The 18,843-nt window shown below is 57.5% G+C and overlaps 4 protein-coding genes across 4 annotated transcripts; 2 read left to right on the top strand and 2 right to left on the bottom strand.

Moving 5' to 3' along the window:
* Window positions 1-490: 490 nt before the first annotated feature.
* Window positions 491-3,884, bottom strand: B0T26DRAFT_465362 (p115 like vesicle tethering protein). Its single transcript, XM_060435180.1, has 2 exons — window positions 863-3,884; window positions 491-786 (listed from the first exon to the last, which is right to left on the bottom strand). Exons 1-2 carry the CDS (start codon window positions 3,527-3,529, stop codon window positions 571-573), a joined length of 2,883 nt encoding a protein of 960 aa, XP_060291748.1. The 5' UTR covers window positions 3,530-3,884; the 3' UTR covers window positions 491-570.
* A 742-nt stretch (window positions 3,885-4,626) lies between these two features.
* B0T26DRAFT_465329 (XRN 5'-3' exonuclease N-terminus-domain-containing protein) lies at window positions 4,627-8,192 on the top strand. Its single transcript, XM_060435178.1, has 3 exons — window positions 4,627-5,120; window positions 5,198-7,373; window positions 7,438-8,192. The coding sequence occupies exons 1-3, from the start codon at window positions 4,811-4,813 to the stop codon at window positions 8,123-8,125; spliced, it is 3,174 nt and encodes a 1,057-aa protein (XP_060291747.1). The 5' UTR covers window positions 4,627-4,810; the 3' UTR covers window positions 8,126-8,192.
* A 737-nt stretch (window positions 8,193-8,929) lies between these two features.
* B0T26DRAFT_727530 (uncharacterized protein) lies at window positions 8,930-9,797 on the bottom strand. The gene has a single exon (XM_060442860.1). The coding sequence runs from the start codon at window positions 9,605-9,607 to the stop codon at window positions 9,188-9,190; it is 420 nt and encodes a 139-aa protein (XP_060291746.1). The 5' UTR covers window positions 9,608-9,797; the 3' UTR covers window positions 8,930-9,187.
* B0T26DRAFT_789933 (uncharacterized protein) lies at window positions 9,659-18,170 on the top strand (the record flags this gene model as incomplete). The annotated part of the gene is made up of 8 exons (XM_060446839.1): window positions 9,659-9,712; window positions 9,895-11,777; window positions 11,863-11,977; window positions 12,053-13,591; window positions 13,668-13,827; window positions 13,930-14,507; window positions 14,583-17,809; window positions 17,879-18,170. 8 exons carry the CDS (start codon window positions 9,659-9,661, stop codon window positions 18,168-18,170), a joined length of 7,848 nt encoding a protein of 2,615 aa, XP_060291745.1.
* Window positions 18,171-18,843: the final 673 nt, after the last annotated feature.

Here is an 18,843-nt window from a genome sequence, read left to right as displayed (position 1 = left end):
TATTTTACTTCGCTTGGCTTGTATTGCATTGTACTTACGTGGGTAGACCTAGGTGACACGCAGAAATGCATGAATTAGGTTGCCCTGCCCTGGGCCACGCGCATGAACAACACAACATAGCACGTCCCAAAGCTTGGCTGTTTATTTACATTTTCTCTCCAGAGGGCAGCCGGCGACTTGCAAGCCTAGCCGTTGGGAGCCGGGGCCCCATGCTTTGCGTCTTGCTTTTTGTCCCACCTGTGGAAGCTGTGTGTCCTTCGCATGCATCGTTGTCTCGATACCGATATCCACAGTCTAAGCTCCGTCATTCGGGGCACCATGTATTGGGTTGTTGTGGGAGAGCCGTACAATGTTGCAGAAACAAAACCGAAAATAGCCTTCCCTGCGTACTATTTCCGATGCGTTTGTGACTGGCAGCCCGTCGCTGGGGTGGCGCTGATGTGAAGAGCTAGCTTTGTTGACTTTCAAGACGTCGAGTTGAATGCGGCTGTTGCGCTAGTTCCTCTCTCTATTCACTCATCGTCCTCCTCTTCGCCATCGCCATCCTCGTCCTCGCCGTCTGACACCGTCTCACCTAAGGACTTGAGCCGTTCCTAGAGTAAATGCCATGTCAGTCATGCCAAGAGTGCCAGGCAAGTACGCTGCTAGATACGATGATCCCAGCTTGTAGCTAACCTTGTATTTTGTGACCTTGTCCTCGAGGTCGCTGAACACGATGAGAAGGTCGTCGAGCTCGCTCTGCACTGTCTTGCGCTCTTCCTCCTTTGCCTCGAGTTGTGCGCTCGACTGGGCCTGGTTAGCTTTTTCTGGGCAAAAATTTTACATTCTCGCCGTATGCTTTTCTGAGTGAAAAAGCACATACCTTGCGACCTTCTGCTTCGGCTGTCTTGAGTCGCTTCTCCGTGTCGGCTAGGCCGTCTCCCGCCGCCTTCAGTTTCGCGTCCAGCTCTGCCGCCCTGCCTTCTAAGTCGACCCTGGCCTTGTTGGCTTTCATCAAATCAACCTCGAGGCTTCTAATTGTAGCTGTTAAGTCGGCCTTCTCGGCCTCAAAGCGTCGGCGTGCGCGCTCGGCATCTGACTCGGCTGCCTTGCGGATTGCGTCCGCTTGCCGCTGCAGCTCTTGCTCTTTTGATTTCTGCTCCGCACGCAGCTTGGCCACCTCTCCCTCGTGGTGTCGCTGTAGCCCGTCGTTGACGTTCTTGAGCCTTGCTATCTCGGCTTTTGTGCGTTGGTGGTCCGTCTGCTCTTGGTTCAGCTGCTGGATGAGCTTGGCTGCCACTCCTTCGGCACTCTGCAGCTTGCGGTCCTTGGCCGTAAGCTGGGCGCGTAGAGCATCGGCTGCTGTCGTGGCGCGGGAGACGTCGGCTGAGCTGAGTTCCTTGGCGCGACGGTGGTCTGCCTGCTCTTGACTGAGCTGCCTCTGGAGCGAGGCTCTTGCGGCCTCGGCATCCTGCAGAGCCCTCTCCTTTTCGTCGGCCTGGGCCCGCAGCGAGTCGACTAGCTCTCTCGAAATCCCCTTTTGCACCCCGTTCATGATGACGGATATTTCTAGGCCCGGGTCGCGGTCAATGGCCCGAAGAATGCGCCTGTAGTTGTCCTTGAAGAACTCGACAAACGTGTCGTCGAAAAAGACGTCTGGAAGCTTCTGCTCCGGATTCGAGTCGAGGCTCTGGGGCAGGACCTCGTGGTCCCGCATCAGGGGGTACGACCGCAGCTTGGTCAGTTTCTCGACATAGCGATCGCGGCCCATGCGCGACACGATCATCTCGCGGACTGTCGCCCGCGGCACCGGAGAATCTTTGGTCGAAAACTCATAGACTACGCCCGCCAACATGGCGCTCAGACCCTGCACCATGACATCTCCATTCGGGTTTTCTACGGCCGCCTGAATCAGCCCTTGCAGGTTGGTGAACTCGCCCAGGAAATCATTCACTCCGTCAAGGTCCTCAAACAGCCAGCACAACAGCAGCATCAGGTAGCCGACAATGACACGGGGGTCTTCCGACTTGGGGACGCTTCTGAGCAGGTGCGAAGCAATGGTCTGGATGCTTGTAACGACCTCTTCGCCGCTGGCTTCGTCGCCTTCTGTTACGCCCATGGCCAACGCCTTGGTGGCCGGGTTCTCGTGTATCAGATGGAGCATGAGCACCGAGGCAAACCAATATCTGTAGGGATCTGTCGTGACCGACTCGGGCAGCGGGTGGAGTAGAGTTGTGAGCACGTTGGTGAGCTCGTCGGCCTTGAGCTTGTGGCCGTTGATGGCCCGCGTCAGAAAGTGCCGGCGGATCTCGGCGTGGTTATAGAAGTAGGCCTTGAGGCACGCACAGGCCGCCATCCGCATGTCAAAAGCCTGGGGCGAGCTCACAGCCAGGATGAGATCCAAGAGGCCGTCAATGACATAGACTCTCGGCGTGCTGCCGTTGGACTTGGGACCCTGAGCCTGCCTGGCGGCTGGGCCACCGAGCGGCGCCGGCACCTCGAGCCCGGCGAACTGCTCCTGAATGCGGGCGTTGCCCTTGATCATGTCTGCACAGGTCAACAGCGCCTCGCCCTTGATCTGCAGCTCAACGCCGTGATCAAAGGCGAGGTGCAGGGTATTCTCAAGTACACGCTCGCTTAAAAACGCGAGCTGGTTCTGGGGCGTCCCTGCGGCGCCCGGCACGAGGAACAGCCTGATGACGGCGAGTAGGGCGTATATGTTGCGGTTACGTTGGGCCTCGGCCCACTGAGCGACTTCCTGGTCACCGTCGGCTCCCCAGTACGCGCTCTTTAGGAGGCGCCCCAGCTGTGCAATGAAACCCATCTCCCGGAACATGGACTGATTCGACGAGTTGAGGCGCAGCAGGTTCGCCAGCAGAATCAGACAGTCCTCCACGACCCTGCCCCCCTCAGAGAGGCCGCCTTCCCCTCCTACAATGCTAAAGACACGCTCGAAGCCCTTCTCGAACGCTACGAGCTTCTGAATGTCGACCGAGGCCGGGGTGAGGTCGGTGAGGAGGGCAATGGCCTCGTCGCGGATGGCCTCCCTCCGGTCGTCGAGAACGGCCACGAGCCTGGGGATGCCCAGGGGCGCCGTGAGCACGCAGACCTCGGTCCTCTCGGTGCGGGCCGAGAGCACGGCGGCAAGGAGCTGCAGCGAGTACAGGCGCGAGTAGAAGTCGGCCGTGTCGAGGAAGTCGAGCAGCAAGGTGATGTTCTCCTGGCGCTGGGTAAACTCGTCGGCCAGCCACAGGGCAATCTCCTCGGACGCCTCGGGGCTGTCCTTGTTGGGGCTGAAGAGCATCAGGAGTGTCTCCATGACGACCTTGACCGTGTCGACATCCTCGCCGTCCTTGCTGAGGCTGCCGATCAGGCTCCTCAGGGCGCCCGAGGCCACCGATGCCGGGTACTGTTTGGCAAAGCTCCGCAGGCCCAGGATGGCGGCGCGCCGGTCCTCGAGCAGCGTGGCCGAGCTCAGGCGGCCGCTCAGCACCGCGATGGTTTCGCTCACCGACTGCTTGGCCGGCGCAGCCGTGATGGTCGAGAACATGGTCGAGGTACGGGCGGCTGTGGTTTATCTGCCATGGGGGCTGGATGGGGATAGGGATAGGCGCATCGACGGCGGCTTTCGTGTCGTGTCGTGTTGAATTGTCTAGTCTCGTATCGAGCTCCGAGCTCCACGTCGTCGGGCGTCGAGAACCGAATCAATCCAGCGAATGCAGCTGGCGTCAGCTCTTGGGCGGATCGATTGACTCTTCACTTGCCAATCATAAGCATGAACGGAGGCCTTGCATTGCCTGTGGACGTAGTTGCAATCGTTTTCAACTAGCACCTTGAATAGTGGACAGGTGTACGCTTGGAAGCTTGGAGTTGCAATTCCTCTATCCGTATATTCTATACGTAGCCTACCATTACGAGACCAGTTTAGCAGGCCTGAGTGCTTCGTAAGGTAGCTAAATATTTCCAGCGCCCCAGCCCAGTGCGGTAATTTGTACAGTGTGCGTAAATCAAATAGCTTGTTAAAAAACGCTACACTGGAAATGCAGATTCACGATCGAAGCATTTCACCAAACTAAACTATATAAACAAAAATGAATATTCGACAAGCTCTACAAGATTATATTTCTTCCATTTTACGAGCGAGCTGTGAACGTTGTTACGAACAGGTACTCCATACTGTCCGGATATTGACGGAAGCCCGGTACCTGTACATACAGTATTGGGTTTGGAAACTTACTGCATGTCAAGAACACAGTGGGTCAAGGGTGTTGGGTGATGAAATGACGGCTGATATGCAATATTTTTCTACTGGCTCGGGCATCGAATCCACGCCTCGAAAACATCCTCGGCACCTACTTCGCCCTTTCGCCCTACCTGCCAGAGGTACAGCACCTAGTCGGATATTCCGCATCCCCACCACGGCCAACGCGCATCTCTGTCGCGCACCAGCGGACTTGATTTGAGCAGCGAGCTTTGTTCCGTCTCCAACCAAACCTAGGGATCCCCTTCCAATAAAGACGCTCGCACCAGGCCTTATGCTCGAGACCTGCCGCGTCCCGTCTTTGTCGGCAGCCAGCCTTTCGCGTTCGCCTCTCGCACTGCGTCAACCGGTCGACGCAAGCAGTGGCAACCTCGCTTTCCCAACCACCTACTCTCCGAGATCATTGCATAGGATCGTCGCCACAAGTAACCCCCATGTACATTGAAGAGCTATTAGTGTCGTTTCTTTTTGAAACATTCAGCGCTCACTCTCTCGCTATAGCCATTCGAGGCTAATCCACCAGCATCTGTCTCGTCGCCTTTCTTCGCATAACCTGCTCAGTACTTCAAAATGGGTATTCCCGCCGCATTCCGATGGCTTTCGACCAAATACCCCAAAATAATATCACCCGTCGTTGAGGACCTGCCTGTTGATATGGGAGATGGCAATGTCATCCCCGTTGACGCTACCCGGCCGAACCCCAATGGCGAGGAGTTCGACAACCTGTACCTGGATATGAACGGCATCGTCCATCCCTGTTCACATCCAGAAGATAGGCCGCCTCCCAAGGACGAGGAGGAGATGATGGTTGAGATCTTCAAGTACACTGATCGCGTGGTCAACATGGTTCGCCCGCGCAAGCTGCTTATGATTGCTGTCGGTAAGTTCATATGATTCGGTTTTTTGTCGTGCTCTCAGGCGCGCTTTCGAGATTGAAGAGAAGCTAATGCACCGCAGACGGTGTTGCTCCCCGTGCCAAAATGAACCAACAGCGATCCAGACGATTCCGTGCTGCCCAGGAGGCCAAGGAAAAGGAGGATGACAAGCAAGAACTTCTCAAGATGCTCCAGAAGGACAAGAACAGTACCATGCAACCGGAATCTGTTGAAACTGTCGTCCAGAAGGCTTTCGATTCCAATTCCATCACACCAGGGACGCCCTTCATGGACATTCTTGCGGCTAGTCTGCGCTACTGGTGCTCGTACAAGCTCAATACTGATCCTGCGTGGGCCAAGATGAAAGTCATCATCTCTGATGCCACAGTCCCCGGTGAGGGTGAGCATAAGATTATGGAGTTTGTCCGGTCCCAGCGTAATTCGCCCGAGCACGACCCCAACACCCGCCATGTTATTTACGGCCTGGATGCCGATCTGATCATGCTTGGCCTGGCCACTCACGAACCTCACTTCCGTGTCCTCCGTGAAGATGTCTTTGCCCAGGACAACAAGCCCAGACTGTGCAGAATCTGCAACCAAAAGGGCCACGAGGCGAGAAATTGCACAGGTGAGGCCAAAAAAATGGACGGCGAGTTCGATGAAAAGGATAAGCCCCCACCGTTGAAGCCGTTTATTTGGCTCCATGTGTCGATTCTTCGTGAGTACCTTGCCATTGAGCTTAATGTTCCTGGGCTGCCGTTCGCGTTTAACCTCGAACGAGCCCTCGACGACTGGGTCTTCATGTGCTTCTTCGTGGGAAATGACTTTTTGCCTCATCTGCCTGCCCTGGAAATCAGAGAAAACGGCATCGACACTCTGACCACCATTTGGAAAGATAACCTCCCCCACATGGGCGGGTACGTGACTAAGGACGGCCACGTCGACTTGGAGCGGGCTCAGTACATTATGGCCGGCCTTGCCAAGCAGGAGGACGCCATCTTCAGGAGAAGAAAGGAAACCGAGGACCGGCGCGAGGCCGGCTTCAAGAGACGCCGTCTCCAGCAGCAAGGTAATGGTAGAGGCGACCAAGACTCGCCTCGTTTCGGAAACAATAGGGCCCCGAAAAAGACCCAGGAGTACACTCAACCCCCCCCCGGACTAGAGCTGCACCCCATCACAAACTTCCCGAGCAAGAGGGGTGCCAGAGCCGCCCAGGCAGCGGTCACTCATGACATGGTGGTGAACCGGCGTGCCGTTGAACAGGCCAACACAGCCAATAAGAGTGCCGCAAGTGTGCTCAAGGGCCAGATCCAAGGTCTGATGTCGCAAGCCTCGCAAGTCCCAGCTACGCCTAATGGCAAGGCAGAAACCAGCACCGAGGCAAAGTCATCGCCTCCATCGGCTTTGGGGAAACGCAAGGCGGACCTCATCGAAGAGGACAGTGCTACCACTCCAGGAGCGAACGCGTCAGTGGCCGAGACTCCCGCGGCCACCGAAGAGGATGGCCCGGTCGACACAGTCAGATTGTGGGAAGAGGGATATGCCGATAGGTATTACGAACAGAAGTTCCACGTGGACTCCAAGGACATTGAATTCCGGCACAAGGTTGCGCGGGCCTATGTCGAGGGGCTTGCGTGGGTTCTGATGTACTATTTCCAGGGCTGCCCGTCATGGGAGTGGTACTACCCCTACCACTACGCTCCGTTTGCGGCCGACTTTGTCGACCTCGGGAAGATGAAGATTTCGTTTGAGCACGGGCGGATATCGAGGCCCTTTGAGCAGCTCATGAGTGTCCTTCCGGCGGCCTCTCGGGCATCCATCCCCGAGGTCTTCCATGACCTGATGACTAATAAAGACAGCGAGATTCTCGATTTCTACCCCGAGGACTTCGATATCGACCTGAATGGGAAGAGGATGGCTTGGCAGGGCGTTGCTCTTCTACCGTTCATCGACATGCCCCGCCTTCTGGCGGCCATGGAAACCAAAAGCCATCTTCTGAGCGCCGAGGACCGAGTTCGTAACGGCCTGGGCAAGGATGTGCTCTTGTTGTCAGACTCCCATCCTGCTTTGTATGACGAGATCACGTCTCGGTTCTACTCAAAGAAGCAGGGCCCTCCAAAGTGGAAGCTGGATCCACTCAAGAGCGATGGCCTTAACGGCCAGGTGGAGAAGATTGAAGGCTACCACCCGCACGGCTCGTTGACTTACCCGCTGACGAGGGCAGCCATGCCCGATGTTGAATATGACCGGTCATTGAGGTTTGTGGTTCCCCGCTTCCAACAAGAAAACAATTATTTTAGATAGTCCGACTAACAGAAGCAGCGTTCACTTCGAGTTCCCGAGTAGCTCCCACACGCACAAGTCCATGCTGCTTCGTGGGGTGAAACCCCCTCCTCCTGCTCTTGATAGGCACGATATTGAGGATCTGAAGGGTAAATCGCAGAGAGGCGGGAGAAGTTACGGAGGTGTTCCTCTCCGCGGCGGCGGCGGACGTGGAAGAATCAATTACGGGCCGGATGGTGGGCAATCGTATAACAATGGTCAATCTAACCGCGGAGGCTACCAGCAGCCCCAGCAAGGGTACGGGAATGGGAATGGGAACGGAAATGGATATGGTAACGGCAACCGGGGCAACGGATACAACAGCCGAGACTCGTATGCGCCACCGCAAAATTCTTGGCAACCACCGCCGCCAGGTGTTGCGGGATTCGGCCAGGGGTTGCCACCACCTCCGCCGGTGGCATATCCTCCTGCACCTGGTCATGGCAGATACAACCAGGGCGGTCAGGGATACGGGAACAATCAATATGTGCCGGCACCGGCATACGGAGCTCCCCCAGCATACGGGGCTGCTCCAGGGTACCAGGGGCACCAAGGCCAACAGCAACAACCGTACGGCCAGCCTCCCCCTCCTGACCAGTATGGCCGACCGCCGTATGAAAACAACCGAGGTGGGAACAACCGAGGCGGAGGCGGGAACTATCGCGGCTCGCGGGGGAGTTATCACTGATGAAACGAGGCAGTGAGGATTGTGCTACGGAGTATTTCTCTGTTTTATGCACCGGGTTATACCCTGGGTCCTATAATGTTATCTGGTTTTTTGTATGGTATTGTTATGGATTGTAAAATCGGTACAGGGGTAGTCACTTTAGTCGCATGGGGTTTCGACATTTCGATATCCCAATGCTAACTCCTGGCACAGCGAATTCTATGAACTGCAAAGTTGCACCCGCACCGAGAAGGTACCCACGTTCAATGCAACAGAGCGGCAGAGAGATGAGGGGAAGATGCATTCCTTGTTCGCAACCCACAAAATCCACAATTCGTCGACCACTAACCACTGCTCTCGGCATCGAGCGAAAAAGAAAAGAAAAAAAAGTAAATATAAATCCGAGACGGACGCAGCAAGATGACTTGTTACATATCATATCGGTACTGAACACACCCCGTACTTTGAACAGTATGCATTCCGCATGGCATATGTAAATGGACAATACCTTGAACTCGGTTACCTAGTCTTCAGGGCGTCAAAGAAAGAAATAGGACTCGACAATGGAAACCATGACGGCGAGTCAGGAGATGGCCATAGAATAACTCCTAGTTAGTGTATGTATATACCAGACCTTGGTTCATGGAGATAAGATCGGGTAGCTTCTTTCACCCTGGCCGAGGTGTCTCAGGAACTTGAACTAGAGACGTCGGTCTCGGCCTCCACAGCATGGGGACTACTGCCCCGGCCGCCTGCCCGCTTTAAGGCAATTGAGCAAGGGTCCCCGCCCCCGGTTTGGCGTGCACTTGCACTTCCCCCGCTCTCGCGCGCTCAGCGCATTTCGGCCCCAGCGATGGCGCTCTAATTTGGCCAGTGTCTGTCCGTGTCAGTACCTGTGCTTGTGCCTGTGTTCCCGTCCCGTCCTTGTGTTCCCGTAGAAGGCCAGGTTGTCGTCGATCGACAGCACAAATTATTTTAGCCTGCCTAAAGGTAACCGCCAAAACCTAAAACGCCATCGTTGTGCGTGAGAGTGTGAGTGTGTGAGTGTGTGTGTAGTGTGCCCACTGGCAGGCACCTGCCTACCTAACCCACGACACGAGAGACGGGCTCTCTACGCGCCATCCACACAGCACAGACGACTGCGACTGCGACTTGCAGCATTCTGCTCGGCCCCCCCTCCCCCACGATCCCTCCCGCAGCGCATGCACTTGGCGGCCGGGAGAGGAACAACGTTTTGAAGGGACGAGAGAAACGACCGCCACCCGTGCTGAAGACGCTTGAAGAATTTAGGATTGGATTGACAAGGTCTAAGCTTGCCCACGCGCGCCGAGCCGACGACGACGGCGACGACGGCACAGCAAAGCAAGACGAAAAGAGAAGACGACGAAAAGAAAGGGAGAAAAAAAGAAGAAGAAAAAATAGGCGATACGCGACGGTTCGGCGCCGAGGCAGGACCACGAGACGTCGCAAAACACCAAGCATCCGACGCCGACGTCCCATCATGACAAGGCACCGGCCCGCTGCTGCTGCCCTCGTCCCCAACGCCAACGTACAATGATGGGCGATGTGGGCCTGGTGGGTTGCCTGGTCGAGAGGCTCACGTCCAGGGTACGTACTGTACGGATGCAATTGCAGCTGCAGTTGCAGCTACCGTGTACACCTTATCTATCACCAGAATGAGATGAGAATGCCGTCCATGACCGTTGCTGTTGCTGTTGCTGTTGCTGTTGCTGTTGCTGTTGCTGTTGCTGTTCCTGTTGCTGACGCTCTGTGCCTGTCCCCGTCGCCAGCTTCCCCACCGAACCGGCAACCCGGCCCAGGACCTCTATCAAGACGACATTGCCTCCATCACGCGAGGCACTATCATCAAGCTCAGCACCGGCTCCATTGCCGTCGTCCTCGACGCCCTGCTGTCCCTACTCGAGGAACTCGCGCGTCCCTACAAGGCCGTGCTCTCGCACCCGCCCCATGTGCTCCTCTCGGAGCTCTACACGCTCGAATTGATCGCCGACTGCTGCGCCAGCCATTGGGATGCCTCGCGCGCTGCTGCTGCCGCCGCCGCCGCCGCCCAGCAGCCCGGCGGCCATGGCACGCTCTCGACGCCCCAGCCGGCACCCCTCCCCGTCCTCCCCGCCTCCGACGAGCCTCTGCGCGAGACGTTGATCGGCCGAGTCTTCGAGGTTGTGAAGCTGCTGTTCGAACCAATCCCCGAGGCTTATGTGCTGCCCGCCAAGACCATCCTCGACCAGTCCTCGGGCAAGCACACGGCCGTCCAGCTGCTCGAGGAGTCGACGCGTACGCCTCTGTCCACGCCGTCCAACGAGCCGCTCGAGAGCGGCCGTCTGCTCCAGGCCCATGCCCCCGCCATTGAGTCGCATATCAGAACCATGATCGAGTACGTGACGGCCTCGAGCTGGCCCACGGCCTTCGACTACTTCCGGAACGTCATCTATAACATGCGGACCGCCCTGCCCGTCCCCGGCGCCACCCTGCCCAACGCCACTGCCGCTGACGAGGAGAGGAGCGCACTCATCGTCCTGCGCCTCGTCTCGTCCTTTTGGGTCGACAGCCAGAAGCTCTCCCAGGTCATCCAGGAGTTCAGCTCCAGCTTCCTCCACTTCCGCAAGTCCTTCCAGAACACGGTCGCCCTTGTCACCCCGCTGCTCATCACGCGCTGGTTCGACCGGTACCCCGACGAGTTTGTGCAGCTGCACACGATGCAGAAGCGCCGTGACAACGGGCCCGACGTACTGTTCGACATGACGCAGACGGTCGTCGACAATGGGCGGAGGCGCACTCTACTCTACCCCCTGCAGACGACGCTGCTGTTTCTGCTGCCCGAAGTCTTCGAGGTGGCCAGCAACCTGCGCGAGGCCAAGAGCAGCAGCATGACCAAGAAGGTGGGCTTCCTCGACGGCCTGCGCAAGGCCCTGAGGAATCGCAACGAGCATGCCGCCTACTGCCTGGTCCTGCTGCTCCGCGCCGCCCGCCACTTCGACGCCGAGAGCGATTCCGCCCTCCTGAGCTACGCCATGGACGTGCAGGACGAGGTCCGCGACGCCGTGTTCCGCCGCTTCTCGCCCGGCGTCGACGGTGCCCTCTTTGAGCAGGACCTCATGACGGCCGCTTTTGTCAGCCTGACCCATCTCAGCTTTGAGAGCTCCGTCAAGTCCCTGGCGCAGTCGTGTCTTGCCTCCCCCGCCCCGCACAGCTTCAAAATCTCGGTCATCCAGGCGTGTTCCCACTTTGCCAGGTTGGGCAATGTCGACCAGTACCAGCCGCTGTTTACGGCCGCCTCGGCCTTCATCCAGGGGCAGCTGCAGACCATGTCGGAACTCTTAGCCGAAGGCTACATCGAGGACCAGAGCGGTTCGCGAAAGGCGGTGGAGAGCACGTCATATGTCAATATGATATGCAACATCTTGAACTTTCTGGATGCCTCGCCCATGACCCTGCTTGAGGGGCCGCCCACTGACCGGGTGGAGCGTAATCGCTTCTACCAGAAGAACATTGAGGCTCTCGTCTCGTGCGTTATCTGCGCCGACGAGTCGGTCCGGCGTCTTGCCACAGGCGTCACGAAGCGCCTCTTTGCCAATGACCAGGTGCTGAAGACATTGAGGGCGTCCAAGGGCCTCGACTCTCAGGCGTTCAAGAAGAACTTTTGGCGTCTCACGTACGTACTGTCCTGTCCGCTATCTCTCTGATGTGTCTTTCGTCCCCTTTTATCGACGGAAAGGAGGCCTTGCTAACTAAGATAGCTCGCTCATCCTGATATCGATCTGCGACAGGGCTGGCCAGCCCGGCACTGCTCATGGGCTCAAGTCCATCCAAGGGTACCTTCAGTCGAGGGTGCTCCTCTTGACGTCGATTCCGGTACTGTAGACCTTTATTTCTTCTCTCCTTTCTTTCCACTCCACATCTGAACTCGTTTGGCTAATAGCCAGACAGGAGCTCGCCGAAATTTCCGAAGATGTCAGTGAGCGGAACGATGCGTCCACAAAGTTGGAGACGCTCTTGCTCGTGTCGCTCTGTTCTGCCGACATCGAGATCTGCCAGATAGTGACATCCTGCGTGGGGGCCTTTCTCGACGAGTGCCAGATCATCGACACGGCATCCGAAGCGGTCAAGTCTTCGCTGACGCTCTTGCGCAATGGCGACATATTCCGTGAGATATCCTCCCGCGCCTTCCGCTTCACGGGTCTCGTGGCGTTCCAGAAGAGGATCAGGGCGCTCTTGAGACGCATGCAGTATCCCAGCAGCGGCATTCTCGACGCGTGGGAAATTGTCTTTGATCTGTGGCTCCACCTCTCCAAGGACGTGTCGACGACAACTGTCGATGTGGGAGCAGAGAGGACCGTCGCCGAGTGGCGCAACTATTCGGGTTTCCTGGCCTCGCTGGGAGGCATCTGCATTGCCGACCAGGCTTCAGTTCTCGACGAACCCGCCGTCAGCGGACTGAGGTGGATCGACAGGCTCTCGTCTGAAAACCACGAAGAAACCTTCTTGAGCCGCTACCTCAGGCTAAGCATCCAGCTCCTAGCTTGCGCCAATGTCAGGATCCGCGAGACCATGAGAGAGGTCTTGTCGACTGAGGTGCCCCCTTCCCTCTACCAGCCCCTCTTCAAGGCTCTCGAGTCGGAGCTTGACGTGCTGTTCACCGGCGCTCTCGAGCCGAGCGTCAAGGGCCAAGACAACGACATCGTCTTCGCAGAGCAGTCGGCCTCGCTCCTCAAGGCGCTGGTGGAGAGGCTGGATACGCCGTCAGACCTCGGCGCGGCGTCTTCGCTACATCTGGGCGCCCTGACCCTCAACTTTGCCAAGTTTCTCGACGGCGTCCCTGACGCCCCGAGCAGCCTCAGGGTCAAGATCAAGATCTGCCAGCTCTGCGAGGCCGTCACCAAGAGAAAGGAGCACCTGAACCTCCGAGATGACGTGCGGAACCGCAACCAGTTGCTGGAGTACATATTTAGCTGGATTGCGCGGCCTCGGTCGCCGCGCAACGATGGCGCCGTCTTCGCCGGCGGTCGCCAGGACGAGACGGCAAGGGTCCAGCGAGACCTGGACAAGGCTTGCCTCAGGTCTCTGGCCGAGCTCACCTTCCGCTTGCCCCTCCAGCCGGGAGACGGGCAGACGACAGATGCCGGCACCAGCGAGTTGAAATCGCAAATGTTCCACCAGTATTTCAACCGCTTCTTGTCTCTGCTCAATCTCGAGCCCGTTGATCTGGGCCGCAGCGAGCTCCTGGGCAGCACGTCGGGCCGAGACGAGGCGGCTTCGACGGCCGATCTCGCCATCACCATCCTCTCAAATCTCCTCAGCGCCAACATCGACGTTGGTCTCAAGCACTCGCTGAGCATCGGATACCACGAGAACGTCGAGATTAGGACGGCGTTTGTGAGGGTCCTTCATAACATTCTGGTGCAGGGCACCGAGTTTAATAATCTTTCCGACGTTGCCGTCAACGAAAAGTATGACGAGCTGCTGGATGTAAGACTCCCCCCTTTCTTTGCAGGGCTTGAAGCTGCTTGATGTTTACTAATATCCCCTCTCTTCTGCGGCGCAGCTTCTTACAAGCGACACAGCATTAGCTACCGCCATGGGTGCGGTCTGTCCCAGCCACGAAGTTGACGAATTAACGATTTCCTTGTTAAATATTTTCGAAGCTAGGGGGATGAGTTTTGTGCTTATTGAGGCCTTGGTCAAGCAAGAGATTGAAGAGACTGGTGAGTTATCCCCCCCCCCCCATCCCCCCCGTTCCTTTATGCCTGTCCGCCCAGGCCCGGATTCTGGCGCTAGTCAACTAATCCTTGGGCCTTCTTTCACAGAGAATGAATCGGAACTACTCCGTAGAACCTGCGTGGCTACCAAGATGCTCTCAATCTACGCTAAATGGAAGGGGTCTGGCTACCTCAAGGCCACGTTACAAAAGGTGGTCGAGAGACTGATCTCGGCCGCCAAGGATCTCAATCTCGAGCTCGACCCGACGCGAATCAACTCGCCCGAAGAGCTGCAGAAGAATGCGCACCAGCTGCAGATTGTGGCCAAGGTCTTCATAGAGGACATCTGTGCGTCTTCGGCGAGCATTCCGGCGTCGTTCCGCAAGATTTGCAGCATAATTTCTTCGGCCGTGGTGCCGAGATTCCAGGAGGCCAAGTACACGGCTGTCGGTGCCTTCATATTCCTCCGCTTCTTCTGCCCCGCCATCGTCGCCCCCGAGGTTGAGGGGCTGGTTGCGAAGGCGCCTTCGAAAGAGATGCGCCGCGGCCTCCTTCTGATCGCCAAGGTCATCCAGAACCTGGCAAACAACGTACTGTTTGGTACCAAGGAGCCCTACATGTTCCCACTAAACGACTTTCTCACTCAGAACATTTTCAAGGTCACCACCTTTTTGAGGGAGATATCTGTAAGTGGCTTCTTGACTGACTGTGCTTGATAATCTGATCCCAGAGCTGTGTATCTGACTGCCACCACGCGTTAGGTCGAACCCGACAAGCTGGATAGCCCGGTTAGCGGGGAGTCTTTCGACTTCGGCTCGTGCGTCGCGCTTCACCGGTTCCTATACGACCACTGGGACCACGTCCGCCAGCGGCTCGTCTCCCAGGAGCGGAGGGACTTTGTGAGGTCGCCGGTCGAGTCGATGAGAGGCCGGTCGCCGGTTCTTGAGCCGCTTAGGAACCTCATCATGAACCTGGGACCGCCGCCGCTGGCTGTGACTTGGAACAGGCCGCAGATCTCGGCAAACACGCCGCCGTCTTACTCCAGGTTCCAGGACTTTATGCTCCGCAACGCATTCCGCAGCCCCGAGTCGTTCCTCACGGCTCGCGCCGTGTATGACGGCGGCGAGAGCAAGGACGGGCTGTCGATCATCTGCATCATCCTGCGCAACATCGATGCCGAGTCGATCGACTACGATACGCTGATTTACTGCTACCTCAAGATTGCCAGTCGGCTGTGGCACCGCCCCTTCTGTCTTCTCATCGACGCCACGTGCTACAATGGACAGAGCGAGCCCCAGGACGAGGTGTTCCACAGGCTGGAGCAGCTCACGCCCACGGAGCTCTCGCGCCAGCTCTCGCGCGTCTACGTCTACAACATGAACAACGCCTTCCGGAAATGCTTCCGCCGCATTCTCAAAATCTCGACCAGGAACGAAAACAGCGTCTTCAACCCCCGAAACGTCGAGTACCACCTCATCGGCAGTCTCCAGGACCTGCAGGCCCACTTTCATCTGAGCCAGCTACACCTTCCCAAGGAAACCATCAGCGTTGTAACAGACACTAGATATGTCTTTCAGCCCATCACCCGGCTCTCCAAGACCAAGGGGAAGCTCGAGGTGCTGATCAAGGTGGGCAGCCAGTTTGTGCAGGTCACGACGAACAAGAAGCAGGAGGTTCCCGGCTACCGCCTGAGTTCTATCATCAACGACATCTTCCGGCTCGGAGAGGTGGATGAGGCGCCGACGCCGATACAGACCGAGGACGACTCGGCGTTTGGCCTTCGCGCCGACAACGGGAGGGTCGTCATGTACTTCACCAGCCCCAAGAAGGCCGACGTCTTGCAGGCCATCAGGGCGGCCAAGGCGAAGTACGGGAAGGACACGCGGGCGCTCAAGTCGTTTGAGAGACTAGTCCGGCCCCAGGACGTGCCAGGCACTCTGCTGAACCTAGCCCTGACCAATTTAGCGAGCCCAGACCCAATCCTCAGGCTGTCGTCGTACAACTTGCTAGGCGCGCTGTGCAAGGCCTTCAAGTTCACCGCTGCTTCAAAGCTCCTAAGCGCCAAGGACATCTCGGTTCCCCTGGACCCGTCCCAGTTCATCATCAAGATCAGCAAGGAGCTTGCGCAGGCCGAGCCACAGCTGACGTCGGACTTTCTGAACGAGTTCTTCGTCGGCTGGGATAGCTTCTCGGACGAGCAAAAGCCGTTGAGCCTCGCGTACATGGCGCCCTGGATTCCTGGCCTGCGCACTTCCCTCCTAGCGGGCGAGCCGGAGAGCGACAAGGCGAGGGAGAAGGTCGCGGCCCTGTTTAGGAAACTCATCGATATCACCCTGTCGGACCCGACGCTGAACTTCACGCTGGAGCAGTCGGTGTGGCCCGTCATACACCAAGACGAGGTGCTCCTCGACATCTTCCTCGAGGAGATCGTCAAGACGGCGCTTAATATCGGCTTCGGCGACGACCAGACCGAGACGTTGACTTCGATAGCGAGCGCCATTGGCACGATAACGCTACGAGGCAAGATAATATCGCGTCTGCGGAAGGCCTTGAACCGGTCGTCGCTCCGGCCGACAAAGTATCTGCCCGAGAACCCGGTGTGGAACGAGCTGTGCGTGCTGCTACAGTTCTGCCTCGCCCTATCGTTCGACAGCGGCGTACAGTCCCAGCTCTACCTGCCCGAGATCTTCCACACAGTCACAATGCTCGCCAACACGGGCACCCCGGACGTGCGCGTCGTAGTACACCGGCTGCTGATCAACTCGATACACTCGGCCTGCACCTCGTTCAACCTGGACGAGGCCCGGCACAAGCAGATGCGGACTACGCTGGAGACGCTCTCAGATCCCAGGAGCGACATGTTCTCGAGCCCCGCCATCATGATGCGCGACGGCGCGTCCATCTCGACGAACCAGGACCTCGGCCCGACGCTGGCTGCTACCGAGAACCTGGCGGCGCTCCTGTTCGAGACGTGCTCTGTCGCTGCGCCCTCTGTCGACATGGCCAACGCGTGGCGCTCGCGGTGGATGAGCCTAGTGGCCAGCACGGCCTTCCAGAACAACCCGGCCATCCAGCCGCGGGCCTTCACCGTCATGGGCTGTCTTGCCCGCGAGGAGGTCGACGACGACCTGCTGTACCAGGTCTTGGTGGCGCTGCGCAATAGCGTGGGCCGCTTCGGCGAGGATAGCAACAGCGACATGCTCGTTGCCATCGTCACGTCGCTGTCCAAGATGATGGCCAAGCTCCCGTCGGCGTCGCGCTACGGGCTGCAGCTGTTCTGGCTGGCCATGTCGCTCCTGCGGCTGGTGCCGCCCAGCCTGTTCAACTGCACCGCGCTGTTCCTCGAGTCGGTGCTCACCAACATCAGCACGTCGAGCGAGATGAGGGGCGACAAGATGGTGCCCTACCTGCTGCAGGGCCGTGGCCAGCTGGAGGAAGCGGCTCTGCCCTTGGACGAAGCGTATGGCGTGCACTTCAACAGCGAGAACTTCCACTTTGCCGCGTGCGCTTGCCTGGTGCGCGGCCTCAGCGACACGGTGACCAAGGTGACGGCGCTGCGCGTTCTGTCCACCTTTTTGGAGATGACGACTGCGCCGACGACGGCGACGGCTGGACCCACAGCGGTGGCGGCCTCGCCATCGTCGTCGTCGTCCAACGGAAACGCAACAACGTCGACGGAAACCGACGGCAAGACGGTCCGCAACCTGTCGTCGTCGCCGTACATGGCGCTGATCCTGGCGCGCACCGTCAGCCTCGACGAGCTCCGCGAGAACCTGTGGTCGGCGGGCATCAACCCCAGCGGGCTGTCCGACATCAACGGCATCCGGCGGGCCACGCAGGACCTGCGGCTGCTGCGCGACAAGGACCTGCTACTCAACACGGCCATCGAGCTGGTCGACTTCCAGTACCTCGAGGACGCGTTGCAGAACCGCACGCTGCAGTGGCTCAACGACATTGTGCAGGGCAGGCCGTCGGTGATTATGCATCTGTGAGTCTGGTTTTCTGGGGGGGGGGGGGAGATTCTTACGGCAGGTGCTAACGTCTTGTGTGTGCATAGGGCCAACCCCATCATCTCGATCCTCGATGACATTTTGCTGCACTGCCAGAACCCGCCGACGCTGGAGTCGGCGCACGCGCTGCTGCAGACGCTGACGTCAAACCCCAAGTTCTCGACGGCGTTCGAGTCGACGGCCGTGCTCGACAGGGTCCTCGACGAAATGGGCTTCCGCGGTCTCTGGCGGTCGTGCTCGTTCAACCTCTCACAGGAGCAGGATAAGCAGTGTTTTGGCCTGACGGAGAAGTTGATTGAGGTTCGTTTTCCTTTCTCGTCTGTCTGGCATGCAATTTGATGATCTGACTTGGCTAACACTATCTTTGCAGCTCATCATTGTCTAAGCCGTCGTTTTATTTTGGGGTTCTATTCTTTACCCTCTGGTCTGTTTTTAAACGGTCAGACAAGACGTTGGTTGGCTGGCCAAACAAGGTTGCACCGCATCGCAGAGTTACAGCCGCAAATGCGTAACAAGACAGCAAACGCCTCTTGTGCAGGCCGATTCACTTGGACGCGCTCATACATACCCCCTTTCCTTCCATTATAGCAAAAGAAAAAGAAGGAGAAAAAAACTCACAAAAGTTGTGCAAACCGCAAAAGCAGAGATGTAGATACACGCAGTTTCGGATCACAAAGTGGTGGCGAGAAATACATCGAACTGGGGCCAAAGAAAATGCGCGTATCGAGAGAAGAAGAGAAAAGAAAGAAAAGCAAAAATATACTTATACCACTCCAGGTAGCTCAAAGATTACCCTCTCGTTTATTCCTAAATTAAAATAAATTTATCTATCTACCCAAACACAGGCGGCTCTGGACGAGATGCTGAAAACCTTGCCGAACTTGGTTCCATACGTATAAGTAGGATAAGAAATGCTGCAGTTGACGGGGTGTTTCTGCTCTGCTTTGCTCTACTCTGCATCTTACATCTTGCAACGCACGTAACACACCTCCGTCCTCTCCGGCCCGATCCA

Source organism: Lasiosphaeria miniovina (genome assembly GCF_030549165.1).
Source record: "Lasiosphaeria miniovina strain SMH2392-1A chromosome Unknown B0T26scaffold_7, whole genome shotgun sequence".
Lineage (NCBI taxonomy): Eukaryota > Fungi > Ascomycota > Sordariomycetes > Sordariales > Lasiosphaeriaceae > Lasiosphaeria > Lasiosphaeria miniovina.
This window is presented reverse-complemented; position numbering and strand designations above follow the sequence as displayed.

Coding starts and splice junctions, on each gene's coding strand:
- B0T26DRAFT_465362 (XM_060435180.1), bottom strand. CDS start 3,529: ATGTTCTCGACCATCACGGCTGCGCCGGCCAAGCAGTCGGTGAGCGAA. Junction 787..862: donor CCGAAGCAGAAGGTCGCAAG/GTATGTGCTTTT, acceptor AACCAGGCCCAG/TCGAGCGCACAACTCGAGGC.
- B0T26DRAFT_465329 (XM_060435178.1), top strand. CDS start 4,811: ATGGGTATTCCCGCCGCATTCCGATGGCTTTCGACCAAATACCCCAAA. Junction 5,121..5,197: donor GCTGCTTATGATTGCTGTCG/GTAAGTTCATAT, acceptor AATGCACCGCAG/ACGGTGTTGCTCCCCGTGCC. Junction 7,374..7,437: donor GAATATGACCGGTCATTGAG/GTTTGTGGTTCC, acceptor TAACAGAAGCAG/CGTTCACTTCGAGTTCCCGA.
- B0T26DRAFT_727530 (XM_060442860.1), bottom strand. CDS start 9,607: ATGATGGGACGTCGGCGTCGGATGCTTGGTGTTTTGCGACGTCTCGTG.